The sequence below is a fragment of the Hyperolius riggenbachi genome, chromosome 3 (genome assembly GCF_040937935.1).
Source record: "Hyperolius riggenbachi isolate aHypRig1 chromosome 3, aHypRig1.pri, whole genome shotgun sequence".
Classification (NCBI taxonomy): domain Eukaryota; kingdom Metazoa; phylum Chordata; class Amphibia; order Anura; family Hyperoliidae; genus Hyperolius; species Hyperolius riggenbachi.
In genome coordinates this window covers 511872068-511893784 of record NC_090648.1, presented here as the reverse complement: position 1 = coordinate 511893784, position 21717 = coordinate 511872068, and the positions used below count along the sequence as shown (strand labels likewise).

At 48.1% G+C, this 21717-nt stretch overlaps 1 protein-coding gene across 1 annotated transcript in view; it reads left to right on the top strand.

Annotated features, from left to right (window-relative positions):
• Positions 1–21717, top strand: part of LOC137564478 (LON peptidase N-terminal domain and RING finger protein 1-like) — a 94748-nt gene that overhangs the window by 46932 nt on the left and 26099 nt on the right. Inside the window, exons 6-7 of the mRNA XM_068278384.1 lie at positions 4091–4181; positions 21599–21713. Of these exons, the coding sequence (XP_068134485.1) occupies positions 4091–4181; positions 21599–21713 (206 nt within the window). The remainder of the gene's footprint in view (positions 1–4090; positions 4182–21598; positions 21714–21717) is intronic.

Here is a 21717-nt window from a genome sequence, read left to right as displayed (position 1 = left end):
ATAAGAGAGAAGAGAGAAGCTGCTCTAATCCTAAATAATACACAGGCAGTGTGCATAGAGGGGCCTGGAAGGGGGAGTTCATAGCAGAACCACAACACTGAAGAACTTGGCAGCCTTCCAGACACAGGCTGACAAGTCTGACAAGAGAGAGATCAGTTGATTTATTACAGAGACTGTGATAGTACAAAGTGCTGCAGTAAGCCAGAACACATTAGAATAGCTTTTGGAACTTGTAGGATGATAAAAAACAGGATGCAATTTTTGTTACGGAGTCTCTTTAAGTCAGCAACATCTGCTCTGCTTATTCAGGGTTTACGACTAAAAGTATTGGGGGCAGGTGATAAGCAGAGATGCCAGGCCACTGGCATTGTTTAACCACTTAAGGACCGCGGTGTTAAACCCCCCCTAAAGACCAGGCCATTTTTCATAAATTGGGCCACTGCAGCTTTAAGGGCTTGCTGCAGGGCCGCTCAACACATCACACAAGTGATTCCCACCCCCTTTTCTCCCCACCAACAGAGCTCTCTGCTGGTGGGGTCTGATCGCTCCCCCAATGTTTATTTTTTTATTACAAATATTTATTTTTTTCTAATGAAAACCTGTATTTTTTTTTATTAATTATACCAAAAAGTAGGTGAAAAAGTGCTGCCAAAATTATTCTGCATATTTTCTTGCTTCTTGGGGGCTTAAAAAGCAGTTTACTAATAAGGAGTGAAAATATCACCTAAGAGAAAAAATAAGGGCCACAGGCCATATGCAATTATCACTTTCACCCGAGTTTTCTCCTAAAAAATACTTTTTTTTCATCTTCTTTATAATACATTTTAGGCTCTTTGCAATTGAAAAAGTTCGAAAAAGTACTGGTAGTTGAAAAAGTACTATCAAAATCATTTTGAGTACTTTCTTGCTTGCTGGGGTAAAGTGTCAAGGTGGGAAAATATTACTTAGGAGAAAACACAGGAGAAAAAGTATATTGCATATCTGTCATGTCAATAAAATGCCTTTTAACCACTTCACCACTGAGGAGTTTTACCCCCTGAGCACCAGAGCGATTTTTACCTTTCAGCGCTCTTTCCATTAATTCGTCTATAACTTTATCATTACTTATCACAATGAAATGAACTATATCTTGTTTTTTTCCGCCACCAATTAGGCTTTCTTTAGGTGGGACATTATGCCAAGAATTATTTTATTCTAAATGTATTTTAATGGGAAAATAGGAAATATGTGGGAAAAAATTAATTATTTTTCAGTTTTCGGCCATTATAGTTTTTAAATAATGCATGCTACTGTAATTAAAACCCATGAAATTTATTTGCCCTTTTGTCCCGGTTATAAAACCGTTTAAATTATGTCCCTATCACAAGGTTTGGCGCCAATATTTTATTTGGAAATAAAGGTGCATTTTTTTCAGTTTTGCGTCCATCCCTAATTACAAGCCCGTAGTTTATAAAGTAACAGTGTTATACCCTCTTGACATAAATATTTAAAAAGTTCAGTCCCTACGGTAACTATTTATGTATTTTTTTTAATTGTACATTTTTTAATTTTTTTTAAATGAGTGTGGGAGGTAATGAGTTAATTTTTTGTGTATAAGTAATTTATTTGTATGTGAAAAATGTTTAGGGTGTAGTTTTACTATTTGGCCACAAGATGGCAACAGTAACTTTTTATTTAATGCGACCTCCAAGCGGCCTTCCGGAGGCTTGGAGGAAGTACAAGGAGGCTGGTAATGTGTTTTTTTTTTTTCACAATGATCGCGCTGCTCATCGGAGAGCAGCGGATCATTGCGGGGCTTAGATCAACGAACGGGAATGGATTTTCCCGTTCATTGATCTCCGGGCGAGCGGGCGGCGGCGTGTTTACGAGCGGCCAGCGGCGTGTTTACGAGCGGGAGCGCGGGCAGCGGCGGGAACGCGGAAAGTACGGATTTCTCCGTCCCTGGGGGTTAAAGGATGGAAAAAGGGACGGAGAAATTCGTACGGGCGGGGGTAAAGTGGTTAAACCCACAGGAAGCAAGAAAATACACAAAATAATATTGACAGTACTTTTTGTACTACTTTTGGTAGTTTTTCAATTGTGAAATACCGAAAAGTATTTTATAGAACAAGCGACACCCATGCTAACCTAGAAATAAAAAAACACATATATAAGTAGATAAATACTACTTCTACTTACATAACAGATGTATTGTGCTATCCACGTAATGATTCCTGTGAATTTTATAAAGCATAAAATCCTATTCTAGGCAGTGGCCATCTTGCCAAGCTAATGCTGACATCATATCCTCCCTGACTCTTGTTTCCCCCCCTCCCTTCTCTTGCTCATTGTGTATTCATTAGCTGCCCTCCTCCCAGAGTCTTCAGACACTCCCACTGAGGTGTATACTAACAACTGCACTGTCTATTTTTTATTTACACATCCAATCACTGAGTCACCTCAGCCTTGCTTGTAAACACAAGTAATCAGAGGGTGTGTCTGATAATCAGCCAGGCAGGGAAATAAATGGAGAGAGCAGGCATATATTATAGATAAAAGGGACTCCCAGCATTCCACTCTTTGGCACTAGGGCCAGTGCTCCTAAAGTATATGGTAACTCCAAACCATAACAGCAGATAAAGTTTTGAATGCAGGATTAGCATCTTTATCACTTAATACACTCAGACCAGCTGCTGGTATTACTTTTACAATACTTTGTTTTTTTTACCTACACCAGTTGCTGTTGAAATTCGGTGTTTATGGTGACAATACCGCTTTAAAGAGAAGATGAAAATTATCACCTAGGAGGAAACTTAAAAGAAAAAGTGTATTGCATATGAGCCATTGTCTGTGATTGCTGATCAGTGGCCCAGGGCATTATGGGAATGATCACATTGGCCCAGGGCATTATGGGAATGATCACATTGGCCCAGGGCATTATGGGAATGATCACATTGGCCCAGGGCATTATGGGAATGATCAGTGGCCCAGGGCATTATGGGAATGATCAGTGGCCCAGGGCATTATGGGAATGATCACAGTGGCCCATGGCATTATGGGAATGATCACATTGGCCCAGGGCATTATGGGAATGATCAGTGGCCCAGGGCATTATGGGAATGACCACATTGGCCCAGGGCATTATGGGAATGATCAGTGGCCCAGGGCATTATGGGAATGATCACATTGGCCCAGGGCATTATGGGAATGATCACATTGGCCCAGGGCATTATGAGAATGATCAGTGGCCCAGGGCATTATGAGAATGATCACAGTGGCCCAGGGCATTATGGGAATGATCACATTGGCCCAGGGCATTATGGGAATGATCACATTGGCCCAGGGCATTATGGGAATGATCACATTGGCCCAGGGCATTATGGGAATGATCACATTGGCCCAGGGCATTATGGGAATGATCACATTGGCCCAGGGCATTAAGGGAATGATCACAGTGGCCCAGGGCATTATGGGAATGATCACATTGGCCCAGAGCATTATGGGATTGATCACATTGGCCCAGGGCATTATGGGAATGATCAGTGGCCCAGGGCATTATGGGAATGATCACTGGCCCTGGGCATTATGGGAATGATCAGTGGCCCAGGGCATTATGGGAATGATCACATAGGCCCAGGGCATTATGGGATTGATCACATTGGCCCAGGGCATTATGGGAATGATCAGTGGCCCTGGGCATTATAGGAATGATCAGTGGCCCAGGGCATTATGGGAATGATCACATTGGCCCAGGGCATTATGGGAATGATCACATTGGCCCAGGGCATTATGGGAATGATCAGTGGCCCTGGGCATTATAGGAATGATCAGTGGCCCAGGGCATTATGGGAATGATCAGTGGCCCAGGGCATTATGGGAATGATCACATTGGCCCAGGGCATTATGGGAATGATCACATTGGCCCAGGGCATTATGGGAATGATCACATTGGCCCAGGGCATTATGGGAATGATCAGTGGCCCAGGGCATTATGGGAATAATCAGTGGCCCAGGGCATTATGGGAATAATCAGTGGCCCCGGGCATTATGGGAATGATCAGTGGCCCAGGGCATTATGGGAATGATATGATGTTCAATTTCTTTTTTTCAGACACCGACAAAGAAGATGAAGAAATCTGCCCAAGTTCAGCCTTCAAACACCTGCTGAGCCTTTCTGATGTAGAATGCTCGTTGTGTATTCGGTGAGTTGTGCAATGTTCACTTAGACGCCCAACTAAATCCAACAAGGCAAATTGTAAGAGGATTTGGGGTAATGAGAGAATACTGAAGGAACATGGAGGACAGAAAAGCTTTTTTATAAGCCAGGTATGCTTGCTAGAGAAATAAATTCTACTTCCTCTCCTCTCTGGATTCAGCTGGAGGAGGAGTCAGGGAGAGGCGGGCCTGTCAGGTAGGACAATTTTCCACATGCCCTGCAGGAGTCATCAGGGCAAATCGAGTAAAATGAGTGGTACTTACCGGGGGCTTCCTCCAGCCCCAAGCTCCCAGGACCTCCCTCGCCGCAGCTCTGCCCGCAGCCGTTTGCCGGAGCTCCGACCCGGTCCCCGGCGATGACGTCAGAGCGACCTGGAGGTCGCTCTGTACTGCGCCTGCGCAATCAGCGCTGTCAAACAGTGCCACGTGAGCCGGAGCGGACTGCACAGGCGCAGAGCTGCGGAGAGGGAGGTCCTGGGAGCTTGGGGCTGGAGGAAGCCCCGGTAAGTACCACTCATTTTACTCGATTTGCCCTGATGACTCCTTTAAAGGCCAACTGAAGTCAGAGGTATATGGAGGCTGCCATATTTATTTCCTTTTAAACCATATCGGTTGCCTGGCAGCCCTGCTGATTTTTCGTGAACCAGTAGTGTCCAATTTCCCGCCCGTAATTGGTCCTATTGTCAGTCAGGCATGCACTTGGCGGCACCGATTTTCATTTGATTCCAATTATAATAATCAAATTGGATGGTCGATTGGCCACCAAGTTGCATGATGTATGAACACCTTCACACAGCCTGCTGTTACGCCTTCTCCTTCAGATCATGTTACCGAATTCTTAGAAGCATTTTTAAACGTCAACTATCGCAAAAAAGTGTAAGATTTAAAAGATTTAAAATACATGTAAACACATACCAATAAGAATTATCATTCTTACAGAGTAACATTAGTTATAAATTATTTTTCTCCTATGATGCTTTCACTACTCCAAAGAAATCTGACAGAACCGACAGGTTTTGGACCAGCTTATCTCCTCATGAGGGGATTCTCAGAATGGCCTTTATTGTTTATAAAGCCATTCTCTGCAAAGGATTTATACAAATATGCTCTGCCCCTGCATACTGCACACTTTGTTTGGCAGTTGGATGGAGAGAGTGCCATTTACTAAATTATTTTGAAAATAAATAAAACCCGAAGATTCCCCCATGAGGAGATGAGCTGGTCCAAAACCTGTCGGTTCTGTCAGATCTGTACAACCTACTGTAAGTCACGGAAACATATGAGAAAAGTAATTTATAGTACATTTTACTCTGGAAGAAATGTACTTCTTATTTCTATGTGTTTACATGTACTGTACATTTTACGATTTTCGCAATAGTGGTCTTTTAAGGTTTTTATTAGATCGGCAACACTTGGTCACTCTGCTTACAGAGCTGTGGGGTGGCTTATTTAGATCTGTATTCAACAAGGGAAAAAGCTGGCACATCCAAAATCAATCTTTATTAGTTCCATGTAAAAATATGGGTTTCGAAGCCGCTTGGGACCCCTTTATCAAGGCAATATCTGCTCTGAGGCAAAGATCTGTTTGCTGCTGTGCAAAAAATTCTGCATAGGAATTCGGGAGTCTGGCTCCTTAAACACTCGCTATCAGCGATGTGTATTCATCTGAGGTCAGCAGCATGCGAGACAATATTTCCAATTATTTAGATCTGTGCCTGGAATGTGCTTTAAAGAGGAACTTTTAACACAGGATTTAATTCTTCCAAATCGATAGTCTCCTTTTGCACGAGAAATGTTTACCTTTTCTCAAATAGATCATCAGGGGCTTTGTATGGCTGATATTGTGGTGAAACCCCTCCTACAGTGTGATGTCTTGACCATGGCCCTGACAGTTTCCTGTCTGTGAACTTTGTTGCATTGTGGGAACAAACAGCTTTTTCAAACTGCCAAGCAAGCCATATCTCCCGCTGTGCATGCCTATATCGATTATTCTTGATCTTTAGCTCCTATTTTTAAGCTTCTCACTTTGCAATGTTTTGATTGATTTGTTTTCTCCGACAACTGTATTATCTTTTGGCAAAGTTCCTCTTTAAATTGCCGCTGATTTTGACCCGATTATTACAAAACCTCTTTCTCAGATTGTTGTTTTTCATAAAATGGTGTCACATTTTATCTATTGACATCTTTACAGCGCAGACCGGGCTGAAATCTGATTAATTTTTGTAGGAAGAATGGCACAGAAAAAAACGTATTATTCAGAGGGAAATCAAGGTTGTTATTGTCAATTACTGAGCTGATGATCTGGGCCTCGGTCCAAATAAGCACTTCAGATTTAGATACGATGAGAAGAGTAAATATTAGAACTGCCACTTTGCAGACAATAATGGGCCAATTTTACTGAATTTACAATTTATCTCAGTAGAGAGATTCTGCTGTACGTGATTTGGTTTAATCAACATAAAACATACTTCTAGTACATATACAAGATAAAGAGGTACTGTAGTGACATATAGTAGAATGTAGTAAATTGTTTAGCATACCCACTTTTATGAAATTATTATTTCAGCATCAGAAACCATTCTTATATCTATAAATTGCTGTATATTGGTACGTAGCCCCACCCCCCAGTGATACTTTGCTTTGGCTGTTTAGCTATGCAGAATTCCCCACCCAGAGCATGCTGGGAGACCAGGTGTTATTCCTGCTAGCGGAAAATGAGCAGTAGCAGTTATGATAGGGGGCAGGGGAGGAGGATCTTGAGCAGAAGCAGTTACAGTGTGATACACACAAAAATGGGAAGGAGGGGGCAGGAGAGGAGGAGATTGAGCAGAAGCAGTTAGTGTGAGAGAGACACGAGAGTGGGAAGGAGGGGGTTGTAGAGGAGGAGCTTGAGCAGAACCAGTTAGTGTGTGAGAGACACAAGAATGGGAAGGAGGGGCAGGAGAGGAGGAGCTCGAGCAGAAGCAGTTACGGTGTGAGACACACAAGAATGGGGAGGAGATTGAGGAGAAGCCGTTAGTGTGAGACAGACACGAGAGTGGGAAGGAGGGTGTTGTAGAGGAGGAGCTTGAGCAGAAGCAGTTACGGTGTGAGACACACAGGAGTGGGAAGGAGGGGGCAGGACAGGAGGATCTCGAGTGGAAGCAGTTACGATGTGAGACACACAAGAATGGGGAGGAGGCTGTAGAGGAGGAGCTTGAGCAGAAGCAGTTACAGTGTGAGACATACACAAGAATGGGAAGGAGGGGGCAGGACAGGAGGAGCTCGAGCACAAGCAGTTACAGTGTGAGACACACACGAATGGGAAGGAGGGGGCTGTAGAGGAGGAGCTTGAGCAGAAGCAGTTACGGTGTGAGACACACAAGAGTGGGAAGGAGGGGGCAGGACAGTAGGATCTCGAGCAGAAGCGGTTACAGTGTGAGACACACAAGAATGGGGAGGAGGCTGTAGAGGAGGAGCTTGAGCAGAAGCAGTAACGGTGTGAGACACACAAGAGCAGGAAGGAGGGGGCAGGAGGGGAGGAGCAGAAGCAGTTACGGTGTGACACAGACACAAGAATGGGAGGGAGGGGGCAGGAGAGGAGGATCTTGAGCAGAAGAAGTTAGTGTGAGACAGACACGAGAGTGGGAAGGAGTGGGCAGGGGAGGAGGAGCTTGAGCAGAAGAAGTTAGTGTGAGTCAGACACAAGAATGGGAAGGAGGGAGCAGAAGAGGAGGAGCTTGAGCAGAATCGGTTACAATGTGAGACACACAAGAATGGGAAGGAGGGAGAAGGAGAGGAGGAGCTCGAGCAGAAGTATTTACAGTGTGAGACACACAAGAGTGGGAAGGAGGGGGCAGGACAGAAGGAGCTCGAGCAGAAGCAGGTACAGTGTGAGACACACAAGAATGGGGAGAGGGCAGGAGAGGAGGAGGAGCTCGAGCAGAGGCAGTTAGTGTGGGTCAGACAAGAATGGGGAGGGAGCAGGAGAGAAGGAGCTTGAGCAGAAGCAGTTACGGTGTGAGACAGACACAAGAATGGGAAGGAGGGGGCAGGAGAGGAGGATCTCGAGCAGAAGCAGATAGTGTGAGACAGACACGAGAGTGGGAAGGAGGGGGCAGGAGAGGAGGAGCTTCAGCAGAATCGGTTACAATGTGAGACAGACACGAGAGTGGGAAGGAGGGGGCAGGAGAGGAGGAGCTCGAGCAGAAGCAGTTACAGTGTGAGACAGACATAAGAATGGGAAGGAGCGGGCAGGAAAGGAGGATCTCGAGCAGAAGCAGTTACAGTGTGAGACACACAAGAATGGGAAGGAGGGGGCAGGATAGGAGGAGCTTGAGCAGAAGCAGTTAGTGTGAGACATACACAAGAGTGGGAAGGAGGGGGCAGGAGAGGAGGATCTCGAGCAGAAGCAGTTACAGTGTGAGACACACAAGAATGGGAAGGAGGGGGTAGGATAGGAGGAGCTTGAGCAGAAGCAGTTACGGTGTGAGACACACAAGAATGGGAAGGAGCGGGCAGGTGAGGAGGAGCTTGAACAGAAGCAGTTACAGTGTGAGACACACAAGAATGGGAAGGAGGGGGCAGGAGAGGAGGAGCTTGAGCAGGAGCAGTTACAGTGTGAGACACACAAGAATGGGAAGGAGGTAGCAGGAGAGGAGGAGCTTGAGCAGAAGCAGTTAGTGTGAGACATACACAAGAGTGGGAAGGAGGGGGCAGGAGAGGAGGATCTCGAGCAGAAGCAGTTACAGTGTGAGACACACAAGAATGGGAAGGAGGGGGTAGGATAGGAGGAGCTTGAGCAGAAGCAGTTACGGTGTGAGACACACAAGAATGGGAAGGAGCGGGCAGGTGAGGAGGAGCTTGAACAGAAGCAGTTACAGTGTGAGACACACAAGAATGGGAAGGAGGGGGCAGGAGAGGAGGATCTCGAGCAGAAGCAGTTACAGTGTGAGACAGACACAAGAATGGGAAGGAGGGGGTAGGATAGGAGGAGCTTGAGCAGAAGCAGTTACGGTGTGAGACACACAAGATTGGGAAGGAACGGGCAGGTGAGGAGGAGCTTGAACAGAAGCAGTTACAGTGTGAGACACACAAGAATGGGAAGGAGGGGGCAGGAGAGGAGGAGCTCGAGCAGAAGCAATTACAGTGTGAGACAGACACAAGAATGGGAAGGAGGAGGCAGAGGAAGAGGAGCGTGAGCAGAAGCAGTTAGTGTGAGACGGACATGAGTGGGAAGGAGGGGGCAGGACAGGAGGAGCTTGAGCAGAAGCAGTTACAGTGTGAGACACACAAGAATGGGGAGGAGGCTGTAGAGGAGGAGCTTGAGCAGAAGCAGTTACGGTGTGAGACACACAAGAGGGGGCAGGAGAGGAGGAGCAGAAGCAGTTACGGTGTGACACAGACACGAGAATGGGAAGGAGGGGGCAGGAGAGGAGGAGCTCGAGCAGAAGCAGTTAGTGTGAGACAGACAAGAATGGGAAGGAGGGAGGAGGAGCAGAAGCAGTTACAGTGAGAGACAGACACAAGAATGGGAAGGAGGGGCAGGAGAGGAGGAGAAGCAGTTACAGTGTGAGACATACACAAGAATGGGAAGGGGGGAGCAGAAGAGGAGGAGCTTGAGCAGAATTTGTTACAATGTGAGACAGACACAAGAGTGGGAAGGAGGGAGAAGGAGAGAAGGAGCTTGAGCAGAAGCATTTACAGTGTGAGACACACAAGAATGGAGAGGGGGCAGGAGAGGAGGAGCTCGAGCAGAAGCAGTTAGTGTGGGACAGACAAGAATGGGGAGGGATCAGGAGAGGAGGAGCTTGAGCAGAAGCAGTTACGGTGTGAGACAGACACAAGAATGGGAAAGAGGGGGCAGGAGAGGAGGATCTCGAGCAGAAGCAGTTAGTGTGAGACAGACACGAGAGTGGGAAGGAGTGGGCAGGGGAGGAGGAGCTTGAGCAGAAGAAGTTAGTGTGAGTCAGACACAAGAATGGGAAGGAGGGAGCAGAAGAGGAGGAGCTTGAGCAGAATCGGTTACAATGTGAGACAGACACAAGAATGGGAAGGAGGGGGCAGGACAGGAGGAGCTCGAGCAGAAGCAGGTACAGTGTGAGACACACAAGAATGGGGAGAGGGCAGGAGAGGAGGAGCTCGAGCAGAGGCAGTTAGTGTGGGACAGACAAGAATGGGGAGGGAGCAGGAGAGAAGGAGCTTGAGCAGAAGCAGTTACGGTGTGAGACAGACACAAGAATGGGAAGGAGGGGGCAGGAGAGGAGGATCTCGAGCAGAAGCAGATAGTGTGAGACAGACACGAGAGTGGGAAGGTGGGGGCAGGAGAGGAGGAGCTTCAGCAGAATCGGTTACAATGTGAGACAGACACGGGAGGGGGCAGGAGAGGAGGAGCTCGAGCAGAAGCAGTTACAGTGTGAGACAGACATAAGAATGGGAAGGAGCGGGCAGGAAAGGAGGATCTCGAGCAGAAGCAGTTACAGTGTGAGACACACAAGAATGGGAAGGAGGGGGCAGGATAGGAGGAGCTTGAGCAGAAGCAGTTAGTGTGAGACATACACAAGAGTGGGAAGGAGGGGGCAGGAGAGGAGGATCTCGAGCAGAAGCAGTTAGTGTGAGACACACAAGAATGGGAAGGAGGGGGTTGGATAGGAGGAGCTTGAGCAGAAGCAGTTACGGTGTGAGACACACAAGAATGGGAAGGAGCGGGCAGGTGAGGAGGAGCTTGAACAGAAGCAGTTACAGTGTGAGACACACAAGAATGGGAAGGAGGGGGCAGGAGAGGAGGAGCTTGAGCAGGAGCAGTTACAGTGTGAGACACACAAGAATGGGAAGGAGGTAGCAGGAGAGGAGGAGCTCGAGCAGAAGCAATTACAGTGTGAGACAGACACAAGAATGGGAAGGAGGAGGCAGAGGAAGAGGAGCGTGAGCAGAAGCAGTTAGTGTGAGACGGACATGAGTGGGAAGGAGGGGGCAGGACAGGAGGAGCTTGAGCAGAAGCAGTTACAGTGTGAGACACACAAGAATGGGGAGGAGGCTGTAGAGGAGGAGCTTGAGCAGAAGCAGTTACGGTGTGAGACACACAAGAGCGGGAAGGAGGGGGCAGGAGAGGAGGAGCAGAAGCAGTTACGGTGTGACACAGACACGAGAATGGGAAGGAGGGGGCAGGAGAGGAGGAGCTCGAGCAGAAGCAGTTAGTGTGAGTCAGACAAGAATGGGAAGGAGGGAGGAGGAGCAGAAGCAGTTACAGTGAGAGACAGACACAAGAATGGGAAGGAGGGGCAGGAGAGGAGGAAAGGCAGTTACAGTGTGAGACATACACAAGAATGGGAAGGGGGGAGCAGAAGAGGAGGAGCTTGAGCAGAATTTGTTACAATGTCAGACAGACACAAGAGTGGGAAGGAGGGAGAAGGAGAGGAGGAGCTTGAGCAGAAGCATTTACAGTGTGAGACACACAAGAATGGAGAGGGGGCAGGAGAGGAGGAGCTCGAGCAGAAGCAGTTAGTGTGGGACAGACAAGAATGGGGAGGGAGCAGGAGAGGAGGAGCTTGAGCAGAAGCAGTTACGGTGTGAGACAGACACAAGAATGGGAAGGAGGGGGCAGGAGAGGAGGATCTCGAGCAGAAGCAGTTAGTGTGAGACAGACACGAGAGTGGGAAGGAGGGGGCAAGAGAGGAGGAGCTTCAGCAGAATCGGTTACAATGTGAGACAGACACAAGAGTGGGAAGGAGGGGGCAGGAGAGGAGGAGCTTCAGCAGAATCGGTTACAATGTGAGACAGACACGAGTGGGAAGGAGGGGGCAGGAGAGGAGGAGCTTCAGCAGAATCGGTTACAATGTGAGACAGACACGAGAGTGGGAAGAAGGGGGCAGGAGAGGAGGAGCTCGAGCAGAAGCAGTTAGTGTGAGACAGACACGAGAGTGGGAAGGAGGGGGCAGGAGAGGAGGAGCTTCAGCAGAATCGGTTACAATGTGAGACAGACACGTGAATGGGAAGGAGGGGTCAGGAGAGGAGGATCTCGAGTAGACGCAGTTACAGTGTGAGACACACAAGAATAGGAAGGAGGGGGCAGGATAGGAGGAGCTTGAGCAGAAGCAGTTAGTGTGAAACATACACAAGAGTGGGAAGGAGGGGTCAGGAGAGGAGGATCTCAAGAAGAAGCAGTTACAGTGTGAGACACACAAGAATGGGAAGGAGGGGGCAGGATAGGAGGAGCTCGAGCAGAAGCAGTTACAGTGTGAGACATACATAAGAATGGGAAGGAGGGAGAAGGAGAGGAGGATCTCGAGCAGAAGCAGTTACAGTGTGAGACACACAAGAATGGGAAGGAGGGGTAGGATAGGAGGAGCTTGAGCAGAAGCAGTTACAGTGTGAGACACACAAGAATGGGAAAACGGGGGAAAGGAGAGGAGGAGCTTGAGCAGAAGCAGTTACGGTGTGAGACAGACATGAGAGTGGGGAGGGGGCAGGAGAGGTGGAGCTTGAGCAGAAGCCATTACAGTGTGAGACACACAAGAATGGGAAGGAGCGGGCAGGTGAGGAGGAGCTTGAACAGAAGCAGTTACAGTGTGAGACACACAAGAATGGGAAGGAGCGGGCAGGTGAGGAGGAGCTTGAACAGAAGCAGTTACAGTGTGAGACACGTAAGAATGGGAAGGAGGGGGCAGGAGAGGAGGAGCTTGAGCAGAAGCAGTTACAGTGTGAGACACACAAGAATGGGAAGGAGGTAGCAGGAGAGGAGGAGCTCGAGCAGAAGCAGTTACAGTGTGAGACAGACACACGAATGGGAAGGAGGAGGCAGAGGAAGAGGAGCGTGAGCAGAAGCAGTTAGTGTGAGACGATCATGAGTGGGAAGGAGGGGGCAGGACAGGAGGAGCTTGAGCAGAAGCAGTTACAGTGTGAGACACACAAGAATGGGGAGGAGGCTGTAGAGGAGGAGCTTGAGCAGAGGCAGTTACGGTGTGAGACACACAAGAGCGGGAAGGAGGGGGCAGGAGAGGAGGAGCAGAAGCAGTTACGGTGTGACACAGACACGAGAGTGGGAAGGAGGGGGCAGGAGAGGAGGAGCTCGAGCAGAAGTAGTTAGTGTGAGTCAGACAAGAATGGGAAGGAGGGAGGAGGAGCAGAAGCAGTTACAGTGAGAGACAGACACAAGAATGGGAAGGAGGGGCAGGAGAGGAGGAGAGGCAGTTACAGTGTGAGACATACACAAGAATGGGAAGGGGGGAGCAGAAGAGGAGGAGCTTGAGCAGAATTGGTTACAATGTGAGACAGACACGAGAGTGGGAAGGAGGGGGCAGGAGAGGAGGAGCTCGAGCAGAAGCAGTTACGGTGTGAGACAGACACAAGAATAGGAAGGAGGGGGCAGGAGAGGAGGATCTCGAGTAGAAGCAGTTACAGTGTGAGACACACAAGAATGGGAAGGAGGGGGCAGGATAGGAGGAGCTTGAGCAGAAGCAGTTAGTGTGAGACACACAAGAATGGGAAAAAGGGGGAAAGGAGAGGAGGAGCTTGAGCAGAAGCAGTTACGGTGTGAGACCGACATGAGAGTGGGAAGGAGGGGGCAGGAGAGGTGGAGCTTGAGCAGAAGCCATTACAGTGTGAGACACACAAGAGTGGGAAGGAGCGGGCAGGTGAGGAGGAGCTTGAACAGAAGCAGTTACAGTGTGAGACACACAAGAATGGGAAGGAGGGGGCAGGAGAGGAGGAGCTTGAGCAGAAGCAGTTACAGTGTGAGACACACAAGAATGGGAAGGAGGGGGCAGGAGAAAAGTAGCTCGAGCAGAAGCAGTTACAGTGTGAGACAGACAAGAATGGGAAGGAGGTAGCAGGAGAGGAAGAGCTCGAGCAGAAGCAGTTACAGTGTGAGACAGACACAAGAATGGGAAGGAGGAGGCAGAGGAAGAGGAGCGTGAGCAGAAGCAGTTAGTGTGAGACAGACATGAGTGGGAAGGAGGGGGCAGGACAGGAGGAGCTTGAGCAGAAGCCATTACAGTGTGAGACAAACACAAGAGTGGGAAGGAGCGGGCAGGAGAGGAGGAGCTCGAGCAGAAGCAGTTACAGGGTGTGACATATACAAGAGTGGGAAGGAGGGGGCAGGAGAGGAGGAGCTTGAGCAGAAGAAGTTACAGTGTGAGACATACACAAGAATGGGAAGGAGGGGGCAGAGGAAGAGGAGCGTGAGCAGAAGCAGTTAGTGTGAGACGGACATGAGTGGGAAGGAGGGGGCAGGAGAGGAGGAGCTCGAGCAGAAGCAGTTACAGTGTGAGACATACACAAGAGTTGGAAGGAGCGGGCAGGAGAGGAGTTTGAGCAGAAGCAGTTACAGTTGTGAGACAGACATGAGTGGGAAAGAGGGGGCAGGAGAGGAGGAGCGCGAGCAGAAGCAGTTACAGTGTGAGACAGACATGAGTGGGAAGGAGGGGGCAGGAGAGGAGGAGCTAGAGCAGAAGCAGTTACAGTGTGAGACATACACAAGAGTTGGAAGGAGCGGGCAGGAGAGGAGTTTGAGCAAAGGCAGTTACAGTTGTGAGACAGACATGAGTGGGAAGGAGGGGGCAGGAGAGGAGGAACGCAAGCAGAAGCAGTTACCAGATGTCAGCATTAAATATTTGCCTGATCCAACGTAACTGGGTCACAGGTAATGGTCCATCCCCTTCTCAGGAATGCAGTTGAGACCATGTTTCCAAAGTTTTCTGAAGTTCTTAGGAAACCTCCCCCTGCGTTGCTGTGGCCTGCCCGCAGCTCGGCAGCTACCAACTAGGCCTAATTGGCAGATACCAAGCTGAGGGAAGGGCATGGCAATGCACATGGCATTTGCCAAAGCCCTGGCTGAGGTTTTAGAAAAATATTTAACCCTGACACGCCCCCAGACCTGTATCATTAAGACAGATCATGCTCTGTCTTTTTTACTACAGGTACTCTTTAATGCCCAAATAGAGACACAAAGCGTGTGTAGATTATTTTATTATGCGCCAGATTATTTCCGTAGCACTCAGGGCGACTTTCAGAGTAATTTCCATTTGAAAAATAGAACGTATTTTCATATTTCTTCATCGTATGGTAATTTCCTGTTGCCTGTAATGCTGTGACAGGTTTGCGTTAAGCGATGCGTAGCCCCGGGTCTGTATAGGTGACGCTCCCCTCTCTCTCCCCACCTCCCCATCGCTGGATAAGCTCTGCAGTGACTGCCATCTTGCACAGAGCAGCCTGACAGCCCTTTGGTCTATTTAGAGACACATTTAGTGAGATTTGGAAAAGGTTCGATCGTTTCCCTGGAAACCAGAAGCAGGAGGAAGAGAGACGCTTTTGTTTAAAAAAAAAAAAAAAAAAAAAACAAGGCCGGATTCTGTGGCGACGGCCAAAAGTGCAGAGACTGCGTCCTTGTGAGGGAGGCGAGGTTCCTGGTACAGAGCAGCACCTGCTGAACGCCCCCGCTAACTCACCACAGAGCTGTCCCTCCCTGAGAGGAAGGAGTCATCGGCAAAATCAAATTTCATTTACCCACTGCTCTGTGTTTATTATGCAGACTGCAACCTGACCCTGCATTGCAAGCATTCCAATATAATCATAAATATTTCTGCTGTAATGAATCTTATCTCAGCCAGCTTGGCTCTATCTTTGCCATTGCCAACGAGAAGGAAGTTTATCATCACATCTCCCACGTTCCTGCTCCTCACTGATTGGCTGAGGGCAGTTAAAGAGTAACTGTTAGGCATTAAACACAAGATTAATTTTCTAGTGCAGGCTGTTACAATAGTCAAGAGGATGCTAACCAGGCAAATCCAAACTTTAAAATCAATCTTGCAATGCTCCTTTTCTCCCCATGCCCCCAGGCTCTAAGATGGTACGCAGACTAACACAGACGCAAAAGAGAAGTGACATGCTATGCTGTATGAGCCTGATTGGCTGAAGCCTCTGTCACTCACCTCTCTGCGCTGCGATTGGCCGCCTGCTCTCCCCTTCACTCTCTGTTTCAGACGTGTTAGTGCACAGGGAGGGGGGGGGGGGCAGAGGCTGTCTCGTGTCACTGTCCTTGGCCCCCCTCCTCCAGAGGAATGTGGGCTCCCTCTCTGCTTCATCTGCCGCCCGCAGAATTCTCCCTCTTCCCCGTGCTGAATATTGGGGAGGGATAAAGGAGCTGCACACAGAATCCCTGAATAATGGTTCCAGGCACTGCAGTTCCCTTCTGTACTCTCTGCGCTGCCTCCGGTGGTAGTGCAGAGAACAGATGGGAACGCCAGCACTTGGATACATTATTAGGTGAGTCTGTGGCTGCTGCCTTTATCCTCCCTGCTGTGCTCTGAATCAGTGCGGGGAGGAGGGGGATGCAGAGGGGGGATTCTTTAAGCTAGAGGGCACAAGATGGCCCCTGCCAGGAAAATAATATAAATTGAAAATAAAAAGAAACCAAAACGTGGACAGTGCATTACATCTGATATGTAAGAAGAGCAAGCATTTACCGTATTTTTCGGACTATAAGACTCCCTTTTTCTCCCCCAAAATTAGGGGAAGAAAGTCGGTGCATCTTATAGTCCGAATATACGGTATTCGGACTATACAGTTTAGATTGCTGAGTGCACAGCGGAAGCCTTACTAATTTGCCGGCTATGCTCTCCTCCGTCTCCAGCTGTGATATGAATCCTGGCGCCCTCTAGCTTACTATTTGCCGGCAAATCACTCCAAGTCTCCTGCTCAGTCTCTAGCTCAGCCACTATATGACCCGGCAAGCTCTGTCCTGGCGCCCTGTAGCTTTACTATCTGCCGGCGAATCGCTCCAAGTCCCCTTCTCTGTGTCCAGCTCTGTCGCCATATGACCCAACAAGCTCTGTCCTGGCGCCCTGTAGCAGTAACCACCGGCGAATCGCTCCAAGTCCCCTCCCCCGTGTATAGATTTGCCACGATATGAATGGGCAAACTCCGCCCTTTGTCCGGTCACCGCTGGGGTCATGCATGACGACAGGGGCGGTGCAGTGTCTGAATGCCGGAAGCAGCATGGTGGCCTCTCTGCCCCGGACCACCTCCTGGACGTCTGTAGCGGGACTTGGTGTAGCAGCAGCAGGAGGGATACTGGCGGCCTCAGGATGTTAACGCCAGACACTGCAGGACCTCTTCTGCACTCAGGTAACCACCGGTGAATCACTCCAAGTCCCCTCCCCGTGTATAACTTTGCCGCGATATGAATGGGCAAGCTCCGCCCTTTGTCCGGTCACCGCTGGGGTCACGCATGACGACAGGGGCGGTGCAGTGTCTGAATGCCGGAAGCAGCATGGCGGCCTCTCTGCCCCGAACCACCTCCTGGACGTCTGTAGCGGGACTTGGAGTAGCAGCAGCAGGAGGGATACTGCACTCAGGTAACCCGCCGAATGGGCACTGCTGGGGGTAGAATGCCATACTTTTGAGCAGCAGCATGGGCATATTGTGGAGGTACTAAAACTCAGTCACTACTAATCCGGCAGTCTCACTCTTAATCCCACAGTGCCTTGATTTAATTTATGTGAGTCTGCAGTTTGTTTTTTGGTTATTTTCCAATCTTAAAGAGAAACTCCAACCTAGAATTGAACTTTATCCCAATCAGTAGCTGATACCCCCTTTTACATGAGAAATATAATGATTTTCACAAACAGACCATCAGGGGGCGCTGTATGACTGATTTTGTGCTGAGACCCCTCCCACAAGAAGCTCTGGGTACCGCGGTACCCCAGGCAAACTGCCACAATGTAACAATGTTCACAGACAGGAAATGGCTGTTTATAGCTGTCTGTAACGGCCAGAACAGCTAGAAACAGCTACATAACCTGCCCACAGTAAAAATGTCACCATGCAATACATGTCAGAATGTGAATCTGGGAGAGGAAAGATTTTACAATGAGCAAACACTGACTAAATCATTTATACATAATTATGGTAAAAAATGAAGCACTTTTTTTACTACATTATTTTCACTGGAGTTCCTCTTTAACTCTAAGAGGAAGAAATAAGGTATCTTCATTTACTTCTAGTTTTGAATTAGTGTATTAACAGTTTAAAGGGGCTAAAGACTGCTGGGCAGAGGGGATACAGGAGGGTATGTACATAGGGAATAGTGTGTGACAGAAAGGTATACAGTTTACAGATGGGTTAGTGTAGCTTAGATGCAGACCACTTGGAAGGAGAAGCTTCACAAGACGCCCCTGCACCATGGAGGCACCAGGTTTAGTATATATTTTTCTTCCACTGGTTTTGTGCTCTAAGCATAGGTGCGTCTTATAATGTGGAGCGTCTTATAGTATGAAAAATACGGTATCTACTTACATATGTATTTGGGGGGGGGGGGGGGGGGGCATATGATGGCTAACAGTTGTTTAAGTGAGCTGCTGAAATCCAACCTATGCTGTGCTCATATGTGTTTACAAAGCAAGCTAGATATGACAGTGCCGTTTTTTGGAGAACAAAAAAGTTAGGGAGGAAATAACATCAAGATTGGTTTCGGTCCGGAATCCAGATGGAGAATGCCACGAACCAATTTCTGTTTATTTGCTGTATAAAGTTCACTGAAATTAGTATAGTATATCTGTTATGTAAGTAAAACAAGTAATTATATATTTGTTTTTTTTCCTGGGATTAGTATGGTTGTCCTTGCAGCTTTAAAGTGTAGCTCCAGTAACTGAAGTGAAAAAGTAAAGCTGGCCATTCATAGGTCGATCATGGTGACAGCCTTGATCACTTTCATTACTTCTGGCGAAGATCTGTTGACCCAAACTGCCAGTGGGGTACTGTCGCTAGGCGTTGACACCTACGTTGTGTTTTACAGTATCTAGCAGTACAATGCTAGTGGTTAGACCATTCCCCATCCTCTTTCTGTGCAATTTTGCATCTATACCTCATTTCCCCCTTATGGACCGGAGAAATTTTGACATTTTAGCAATATCCCTATTTAATTAGCAACAACTTTATCCCTACTTATAACACCTAAATGAGATGGCATTTTTCCCTCTAGTATAATTTTGCATTTTAATGGGAAAATATAGAAAAAACACATTATTTCTTAGTTTTACTAATTCCATTTTAAAAATATAAAAGAGAAACTGTTGGTAAAAAAAACACAGTTTGGCTGCTTCTGCCGTTTATGACAAAACTTAGATTATGTTCCTGTCACAATTTATGTTGAGGATATTTTGATTTTGAAATAAGGCTACAGTGTGTATTATTTCACTGAGAAAATAAAAGTATTTTTAATGGTAAAAATCCATCTTTTTCGCTCGGGGAACATATATTCCCTTTCACCAATTAGTGCTGCAGGAGATAGTGCCAGAGGTGTGCACAGGAGCAATGCCCAACTGTGCACAGCTGTGCTTCAGCTACAAGATGTATATCTACGTCCTCGTGGCTTAGATGAAGTGACAGAGGACATAGATATACTGTCACTGAGGCTAAAGTTCATTGAGGTTGGAAGGAAGTTGTACGTACATCAGTGCTACTCTATTGATCTCTGCCACATGATCATAACTTCGGGCGATAACATGAACATTAATTTTTAGATTTCTGCCCAATGATACACTTTAAAGCAGGGGTCTCAAACTCGCGGCCCGCGGGCCATTTGCGGCCCTCGATACAATATTTTGAGGCCCTCGCCGGCAAAAGCTTCCTTATAGTTCGCTTCAGTGCTCCCAAGTAATCCGCTGCATCCCCGCCGCTAAACAAGGGCTGCAGAGCCCCCAAATCGCCCGGGGGGCAATCCGCCGGCATTTCCTGGAAGGGACAGAGCTTTCAGCTTCAGCTCTGCCCCTCCTGACGTCAATCGCCGCCTCTGCCCACCCCTCTCCGTGAAGGAAGAGTGAGAGGGGCGGGCAGAGGTGGCGATGCGCCGCGATTGGGAAATTCCTTATGCGGCCCAGGCTCATCCTGACTTTGCCTCCTGCGGCCCCCAGGTAAATTGAGTTTGAGACCTCTGCTTTAAAGGGAACCTGAAGCGAGAGGGATATGGAGGCTGCCATATTTATTTTCCTTTTAAAGAGAACCCGAGGTGGCATGTGATTGTCCTAATAGGACTCAGAGGCACGTCGTGTGCACAATGATATGCCTCTGGGTCATTGTACTGCCGCTGCCAACCCCGGCCTGCGCTGTGCTGCACCCCCTTAAAAGATCGCCAGGCTAGAGACAAGCAGATTGTCGCTAGCTGGCTTTATTTATGTGAGGCTGTCAGTCAGTCGCGTAGCATCTCCGCCTCGATTCCAGGCTACCCATCCCCCCCCCCCCCCCTCGCCACTCCCTGCCTCTGTTAGCTTCCACTAATAGGAAGCCAAGCTGCAACCCAGGAGATGCTACGAGGCATGGCATTGTGCACACAACATGCCTCTGGGTCCTATTAGGATTATCATATCTAAAAGTATTAGAGGCAGAGGATCAGCAGAACTGCCAGGTAGCTGGAAAAAAATATGGCAGCTTCCATATTGCTCTCACTTCAAGTTCCCTTTAAAATCATTCTGTATAACATAGTCATTTACTTCCTTTTTTTTTCCTTTTGGCGGTTCTTCCCAAGTGTAAAAATATGGCCCAGTTCACACTGGCAGTTTAGAGGCAAACTGATCTGATTACCGGTCGATCGGGTTAGTTTTCAACCATTTCTTCTCTGTTGCTTCTGTTCCGTTTAACCCCCCCCCCCCCCCCCCCCCCCAGACCCCCAAAGTGGATTTTTCTCCTTAGAATGGTCAGTTGTTTCACTAGTGTGAAGAATTGTTCCGTTTTCTTATTGCCCCCAATGCAGCACTACAGGATCCGTTTCCTTTCCACTGGGCTCAGTGGTCTGGAAAAAATCGGTTCTGCAGGAGGAAACTTGTGGTGCTTTCCAGGGCTGTGGAGTCGAAGTTGGAGTCGAGGAGTCGGAGTTGGAGCAATTTTGGGAACCTGTTGTCTGTGGTTTCATAAACTGAGGAGTCGGAGTCGGATGATTTTTGTACAAAATGCACAGCCGTGGTAAGTATTAGACTAAGGAGTCGGAGTCGAGGAGTTGCAGTCGGAGCAATTTTGGGTACCCGAAGTCGGAGTCGGTGGTTACATAAACTGAGGCTTCGGAGTTGGATGATTTTTGAACCGACTCCACAGCCCTGGTGCCTTCAGCAGATCGTGCGTAACGGATCCATTCTAACAGACCAATGTGATTGAATCCATAGGTTAACGTTGGATCCATTCGCATCCAATACGATCCGTTCCCTTCCGATCCGGGAACGGACCATATTTTAACACTAATGTGAACCTGGCCTATGTGTCTGTGTATATAAATGTGGAGTTCATGAAATCATTACCCATGCAAAATGGAACCGCTCGTCGCGTTTCAAAATACAGTCAGACAGAAGCGTTTGATCGTTTTTCATGGCACTCTCTTTGTTTTCCGCAGTGTTAATACGGCTGATCTAAACCTTAGTTTCCTTTTCTTTTCATGCATCAGGATGTTCCTTGAGCCTGTCACCACCCCTTGTGGCCACACCTTCTGTAAAGAGTGCCTGTTGCGGAGCTTGGACCACCGGCCATACTGCCCACTATGCAAGCAAAGTTTGCAGGAGGTAA